This window comes from Mercenaria mercenaria, chromosome 5 (genome assembly GCF_021730395.1).
Source record: "Mercenaria mercenaria strain notata chromosome 5, MADL_Memer_1, whole genome shotgun sequence".
Classification (NCBI taxonomy): Eukaryota; Metazoa; Mollusca; class Bivalvia; order Venerida; family Veneridae; genus Mercenaria; species Mercenaria mercenaria.
In genome coordinates, this window is record NC_069365.1 from 16,001,928 (window position 1) to 16,010,618 (window position 8,691).

The following is an 8,691-nucleotide window of genomic DNA, read 5'->3' on the forward strand; positions in this document are numbered from 1 at the left end:
AACCGGATCAGTAAAGTAAGATCTCGGATCAAATGCAGCGGTTTTGGTAAGAAAATTGTCTTTTCCAGTTATTTAGAAATCATTGTCAGAGACGGCATATAGCGCAAGTTGTGCTCTGAACATTATGGAAGATTGTTACTATTTGTTTTCTAGCAAATCTAAGCACTCATCTCAAGTACTTCGGGAAACCATGCCAAAATAACAGATAAACAATGCCATGACTTAGAAAATGCGTTATTTCCAGTACGTTTTCTGATAAACAAACAATGTAAACAACTCCGTGTTGTAACCAATACATTCTTGTAACACGTTAGTGCTACAAAAGATGAATTAAATTGTTTGGAAGGCTGATATATGCGATTCATGACTGAACTGATCAGTAACGCAGGAGCTAAATTTAAGGGTCAGCGGCTGCAAAATGCAGTAACGCAGGAGCTACGTCTTTTTTTCTGTGTTCGTTTTCATCAATTTCCAAGGAAAACGTACCTTTATTCACCTAATTTATCTTTTAGAAATGCGGTAAGTATTGTCCCTTGATAACGTTCTAGTCTAAACTGTAACTTATTGTTTTTATACAGTTAATCATTCTTCTGATGAAACCACGTGTATTACTATTTATTTTATGCTAACTAATGAAATACTGTATTCTATCAGTTAAATATATTCATATTTCATCACTCACACTGTGAAAATATGAAATCTATATTTTCACACTGTGAGAGATATAGCTCCGCCCCCTCATTACATTGTGTATGAATTTTAAATCATTTGCTTAAAACAGGATGAAAATTGTAGCCGCACTTTGTTCTTTATAGTATATTTCTCGATTCAAATTATTTTACTTAAAGAGAATTTCATACCGTTATGCAGCAAAAAATAAAACAAAATGGAACTTTATGTTGCATGCGTCTTTATAACGTCACAGCACGTCTGACGTCATGTCTGTTTACGCGCGTCTGTTTCCCGCGCTGAGATTAAAATAGTTGCAAAATGTACATCTCAACGTAATTGAGCATAAAATAAAAAGAAAATTTGTTTGTTTTTCGTGAATATAGAATATATCTCACCTCGAAGTGAGAAAATTTTCACTCGCGCTACGCGCTCGTGAAAATATTTGAAATTTTCTCACTTCTCAGTGAGATATATTCCATATTCACGAAAAACAAACAAATATCCTCTATTGATTTAAGGACAGGAATTCGGTCGCACTGTGATAAAAATGTTTTAGACAGAAAAAGGCATGCATGTACTAAATTGTTGGCTATATTTTCTATATAAAGTAAAAAAAAAATATGTACAACTACCTTGCTCCATTTCAAATTATAAGCACGATGGCGTGAAAGCCATTTTCGAGGGACTTTTCTTGAGATCAAAATTAAAATGCCGTGACTTAGAACTACTTTTCATACTACGGTGTAATTTTAGTTCTCACCTTAGCACATCTATTAATACGTTTCTACCAAAATGTCAAGAACATTCGCAATGAACACACACGTATACCTTTAAGGATTCATCAAGTAAGAACTTGTCCTTGGAGGGGAGTTGAAAAAAGGGTTAACGATACCACCATTGCAGCGCTGTAATTACCGGAACTATATATAGGAGTTCTAAATGTAAGCAAAGAAAGAGGGTGCATTATTCTTTCATTATTATGACTTCATGTGTTACATATGCTATCACACAAAACCTGAAGAGACATATGAAAAGACACAAAACATAATTCGCCAGTGTAACAGATGTAATAAATTATTCTACTGTGCTGGCGAGCTGGTGTAAGCCTTCGTGGAACAGGGAACCCAATGGTATGTCCACTGTGTGGAACGCTTTTTTTATTACAACCAGTTTAATTGTATACCTTAAGAATCAGTACTGATTTCAAGTTCTTAGGTAAGTTGGAGCCGTCCTGTTTGTTCTAACTCCATCTATTCAGTTCTCATATAGTTCAATTTAGTAGCAACATATGGTGACGTGAGTCTTACCAGAGCAGAGTGGAACATTAAACATCTTTTTGATCATGTTATTCTTTGTGTTGCTACTACTTATGATATGTTTCCCTTGTAAATTGATGAAAACGAACACAAAGAAAACACAGAAGCTCCTATATTACTGCATTTTGCAGTCGCTGATCCTGTTCACGGTCATGAATAAAATATGTTACAGGAATGTTTCAGTGATATCGTGGAAATGGTAATTTAGTGTTTTTGCCGAATAACGTTCTGAAATAATACTTTTTCTAGTCGTGGCATTGTTTACCTGCTATTTTCGCATGGTTGTCCAGAGTAATTGTGAAAAGTGCTTAGATTTATTTGAAAATGAATGGCAACGAGTATTTCATAATATTCGGAGCATATCTTGCGCTATATGCCGTACTTGACAACAAATTCTAAACAACAGGAAAATATAATTTTCTTACCCAAAATCACCAAAACCGCTCCATTTGATCCGAGATCCGGTTTTCAAAGTAACGATTGGACACTGTGATATAGCTTTATGAAGCATGACCGCAAACCGAGTAGAAATACATTTACATTTTTAAAGTTTTCATAATGAAAACATTTAGAGAGCTAACTTCTCTTCGTGTTAAAGATATAATCCGCAGACTAAAAATGTGCAAAGGAAGAAGAAGCGGGAAAATATATTTTGTAATATTATTTGGATTAATTTCCTTGATATATATCACTTTGCCTGTGAAACAGGTTGAAACCGTGCGATAGTTCGGAGGAGAAAAATAAGGACTTGCGTTTGTTAATAAAAACTGTGACGAGAGCCTTTGAAATATATAATGTGACGTACTGGGTGGATTACGGAACGGCTTTGGGAGCTTACAGGTATTGTGACGTCATACCTTGGGACCATGACGCAGATATAAGTTACCTAAACACCGATTACACGAAAGTAGTCAAAGCTGCAGAGGAGGTTAACAAACAAAACGGATTCAGTATGGATCCCGAGAAAGCATTTTTCCGTAACCAATCACTTGATCTGTTTCCTTGGGAAAAGGTGAAAAACTGGCTGTCATTCAGTTCTGTGTATAAATTTGTGACTGGAAAGACTGAGACAGACGAAAACTACAGGATGTATCAAGTAAATAAAGCTGAAAATTATGCCCTGAAGACTTACATTTTAAATGTTTTCCTTGAAAACTTTCCTGCTGTTTACTTAAGTAATAGATCACGGGTACAATTTGCTGACTTTAAGGTATACACAGTACGTAATCTTTCTGAGTTTGTACGATGGAAATACTACTTTACGCATAACAAAGTAGTGCCTTTCTACCTGGACTGTCTAAATAAGTTTTACAATGCCACAGGCGGGATGACCAAATGCGTAAGCCATTAGACTTTATGTAATGTAAAGAATATTTAACAGATTATGATATGAATGTGAACATTAGGACCATGTGTATTAAAGCTCTATACACATAAGTATTTGAACATTTGAAGCCTTCGGCCGCTAACCAAGTATTTCTGCTGTTAAAACAATGCAAGGACAGGGAAAATAAACATAAACCGTTATGTATTGTCTAAATACGGTTTGGTGCATATCAAGTATCTGAGGAAGTTATCCCTTCACCTAGGTAAAACAGAATACATTCTCTTTGGCCCAAAGCGCAAGCTAAGTAAGCTTGGATCAGTGTCTGTAAATTGCAATGGTCATAGTATAAATAGTTCTAGTCAGGTAAAATACCTTGGTTTATCAATAGACAATTTTTATCAGGTGACTCAGTTGTAAACAATATTATAACTAAAGTCAATGGAAAACTTAAATTCTTACATAGACAAAATAGATGTCTGGATTTTAACACAAGGAAACTTTTATGTTCTGCACTTTTACAATGTCATTTTGATTATTCTTGTTCTGGTATGAAGGTCTGAATAAACGTTTAAAACACAAATTACAGGTAATGCAAAACAAAATTATTAGATTCATAAAGGGTTACTCTCCTAGGGATTCTGTTACTTGGCAAGATTATGTGCATCTAAATATGTTAAATGTAGAAAATAGAGTGAAGCAACTACGACTCAATCATATGCATAGAGTGTTTTATGGCACTTGTCCATCATACGTGAGTGATAATTTTGTTAAAAGTTCCAGATCCACTCAGAAGACGCTCAACACGACAAAAACGAAAATGTTGCAGGCTCGGTTTGATTGAAAAACTTTCAAATGGTTAGTTAAGAAATTTCTTTTGGATAAGCAAACTTCAGAAAGTAAAAGTGATTTTGTATATTACTGATTCTATATGTGATAAGTGTATCTGTGATAAATAAGTTAAACACAAATGTGATAAGTTGATAACAAAAGAATGTATTAATTGTGATAAATTTTATGTAATATGTAATGCATACTTTTAGTAATCCCGTGTTGTACCAAAATCTGGGTATTTCTTATATTATTTTTCTTTTCTTACACTGTATCTTTTATTAGATTAGCATGGACCCCATTGGAAATAAGCTTTTAGCTTAATGGGTTATCCATAGGTCTTCAGCTTTCTCTAAAGTATAACACCTGGCTTAGAATTTTCTGTTTTGTTAAAAGTATGCATCTTACCCTAGTCTTAAATATAGATTTGTTTTTATAACTATGTAAAGAAATTGTTTTTTATATGCTGTGATATTTATATTTATTGCCATGTGTTGTGTTTTATGCTATTGATCTTAAATAAATAAATAAATAAACGCGTCGACGTAACGAAAAACTAGTTTTCAATTAACGTTTTTATTTGCAATACTTCGGTATTATGTATAATCTTTTCGATACTAATATTATAATTGATGGCCTAAAATATAACTTTTTATCATTCTTGATGTTTATGATAAATAGAAGTAAATGTTCCATACTCCCACTGTCTGTGACAAGAGCATCGATGATGTATTTATTGTTTAGGACATGTGTAGTTTATTCATGCACCATTTTTCTTGTGAGGAATAAGGTTAGAAAACATCTACATACATGTATATGATTGTATATGATTGGCCGAAAGTCTGAATGAATCAGTCGGCAAACACTTAAAAAGTTGCCCTAAACATGCCTTAAGTAATGTTAATTATCGTGTATTTTATTCATATTTACAAAAAGTCTTGTTGAAAACATTCACCATGAGAGTAATGGGTTACATTTGTAAAGTGTTGGAACCTTTGCTCGGCGTATTCCAGTCCTTGCATATTTCTTATTTAGCAATAATTGTTAGAAAAGAAAGGCAAATGTCAAAATTTTATAAACAATATTACTGTCTGAAAAAAAAACAATAACAATGTTCTCTAAGTAAGCCAAACTTTTCTGGAAGAAGGGGTGCCTCTTCATTGATGTGTTAACGGACAAGGTCTGAGCGAAGTAGCTGTTCGTGCACTAAAATGTCAACAAATTCAAGTTAAATGACAATAAATTGAATAATGTTCATGATTTTTCATATCTCGTAGGAATTTTTCAACTACATTTGTACATTAACAGATCTACGTGCAGTAGACCTACAGACATACTTATTAACTTAAAGCACTTCTATGATAATTAAAACTTTATCAACTAAAGACGTGTAGAGATATGAATGACTTTAAAATACTTGAATTCAAATTTGTCAAAATTCCATAAAATTTTCTAATGTAATGTTGAATTTCATTACTCACTGTTTTTAATTATACTGTACTTAGTTTTACTGAAGATGTAAAAATGAACCACGGCGACAATAGCACCATGTGTGCTATAATAACCAAGAACAAGACTTACTTTGCCAAACTTTTTTGAAGGTAGGTGCCAGTATTTTGATAATACTACTCATTATGAAGATTTTTCCCTTTTCACGCTTTGCTCGCGTCTCTTTTTTGAACAACTTCAAACAAAAACCGATAGTTTGATTTCGCCGCTATATGTGCCATTATCGCAAGCTGTAGGGCTGAGTACACTAGTCCGTTGATTTCTGATTTAAAGACCCACCACGACCTAGTGACCTACTTTTTCCTTCCACACGAACTTGGTGCAAATCATTCTGATAATACTGGTATAATACAGTTATTCTGCCAGATGACAGGTGGTCAATTTAGGCCCTCCTTGAATTAATGTGTTTTTAAAACTTCATCTGAAACCCCATTCAGTTATTCTCTTCTCAGTATAGTTTTATAAACATAGAATAATAACTATCTTACACTGTAGAAACAAAGTGTGGTCTAAACTCACCTTAATACGTCACACTTCTACATTAATTTAATAATATATTTAGACATTTTCTTTGCCGTATATATGTCACTGTTAATTTGTAACTAGATACTTGTTATTCCTCATGTATAATTACTATCATGGAAATACAAAAGAATACAGTTATTTTGTGGTGCATCTTTAAGAGAACTGTTCAAATTCAGTATAGAAGACTTTTCAATTTACTCACTAAACTTGCACACACTTTTGTTTACATTAAAATACAACGTCAAGGGGCGTACCTTGATGATTTTGAACTGCACGCACGATATGAGCAGCTTACCTACGAACCAAGCAGAGATGCTGCGAGTGTGGGGTAGGTGAGTGAGGGTTCTCCATCTCCCCTGAAAATGTTGAAAAATTTTCGGCAAGAATACGTTCTTTTGCTAGATTTATTTTCCAGCGTGGAACAGTTTAGTGATTACTTAGTAACGCGGGCAGATAGAGTTTTCAAAAAGACAGTGACTGTTTATGATAAATTTGCGTTTACAGATACACGACATAACAGAAGCAAATTGTGGTTTAACGACCAATGCAAAGAAAAGAAGAATTTGTATCAAAATGCATTACAAGAGTATATTTGTAATAGAACTGCAAACAACAGGTTGATACCAATACAGCGTAAAAAAGATTATAAATATTGTGTAAGAAAAACGAAACAAGTGTTTAATATTAAAAGATGTTCTGAAATGAATGAATATAGGAACAAAAAGCCTAACGAATTCTGGAAAATGTTCAAAGGTAAAAGTAAGTCCGATAACCACGATGTATCACTTGAGCAATTTTACGAATATTTTAAAACATTATCGGCGGAATCAGTTTCGAATGACGACGGAGAGACTACAGCTGGTATTACATCCTCCCAAGAAAATTCCCAATCAGAAACATATTGCACTACTTTCGACGAGCTGGCTCGTCCTGTAACCCAAGAAGAAATACGATTGGCCGCACGAAAAATAAATCGGAATAAAGCACCTGGAATTGATGGATTATTGTCAGAATATTTCGTTGAAACATTAGATATAATTATCTATCATATTGAAAAGTTGTTTAATAACATATTACAAACAGGTTCCTTCCCGGAACTATGGTGCAAAGGTATTATTAGTCCAGTTCATAAGAAAGGGCCAACAGACGACCCCGGTAACTATAGGGGTATAACACTTTGTAGTTGTTTTGCTAAACTATTTATGTCCGTTATAAATAATAGACTTAAAAAATGGTCTGGCAAAAATGATATAATCTCCGATGCGCAGTTTGGATTTAAATCAAATTATGGTACAACTGACGCGATTTTTGTGCTAAATGAGGTGATTCAACAACATCTGCGAAATAAAAAAAGACTTTATTGCTTGTTTCTAGATTTGAAAAAGGCATATGATTCCATTGATCGTTCATCTTTATGGTTGAAACTCATTAAAAATGGAATAGATGGTAAAGTTTTACAAATCATGCGTTCGCTTTACAGTAGAGTTAAATCCTGTGTGAGGCAGCTAAACACTCTTTCAGACTTTTTTGAATATGATGTCGGTTTATTTCAAGGCGAAATATGCTCCCCGATCCTGTTTTCATTATACATAAATGACTTAGAGTCTGAACTACAGTCGAATGCAGGTATAAACCTTGACCAGCTGTCTCTGTACTTGATTCTGTTCGCCGATGACGCCGTTATTTTATCCGACTCTATCGAAGGATTACAATCATCGATGAATAGCTTGAAGCAATATTGCGATAAGTAGAATTTAACTGTTAACGTCCAAAAAACAAAAGTTATGGTTTTTAGAAAAGGTGGACCGACAGCAGCGGATGAAAAATGGTTTTACGGAGATGAACAGATCGAAGTGGTTAATAGTTTTAACTATTTAGGTTTGATATTTGTGTCCGGAGGATCGTTTAGAACAGCAACAATGACACTGGCGGGCAAAGGGCTTAAAGCAATAGGGTCACTATTTTCGTTAGTCAGTAAAATCATAGTCCCAACAAATATTATGTTTAATCTCTTTGACTCATTTGTGACTTCAATATTATCATACTCAAGCGAAATTTGGGGTTTGACAAGTGCTGAGTGTATTGAACGGATTCATCGGAAATTTATAAAATGGACACTAAATGCCAAAATGAGCACGAGTAATATACGAGTATATGGAGAATCGGGTCGGTACCCGTTAATTATAGACCGTAAAATTAGAATAATTAAATATTTTCTTAAACTCCATAACAGAAGAGACAATTGTATCCTGAATAGTTTGCTGGGTAGCATGTTATTATTAACAGAACAAGAAATCGATAACTGGACATTGCAAGTGAGAAATTTATTGAACTCAGCAGGTTTTGGTGAAGTTTGGTACTTCCGTACATCTGTGAAGGTTGAATTGTTCATACCTATTCTTAAACAGAGGCTAAAAGACATGTTTATATCGGAATGGCGAGATAGTATGATTGTATATCCATCTCTTTATTTGTACAAAGAAATCAGACAGACATTTGAAATCCCCGAATATT

General features: G+C 33.9%; 1 protein-coding gene across 1 annotated transcript; it reads left to right on the plus strand.

The window, feature by feature from the left end:
• The first annotated feature begins 514 nt into the window (after nucleotides 1–514).
• Nucleotides 515–4,928, plus strand: LOC128557257 (uncharacterized protein RP689-like). Its single transcript, XM_053544446.1, has 2 exons — nucleotides 515–519; nucleotides 2,697–4,928. The coding sequence occupies exons 1-2, from the start codon at nucleotides 515–517 to the stop codon at nucleotides 3,337–3,339; spliced, it is 648 nt and encodes a 215-aa protein (XP_053400421.1). The 3' UTR covers nucleotides 3,340–4,928.
• The last annotated feature ends 3,763 nt before the right edge of the window (nucleotides 4,929–8,691 follow it).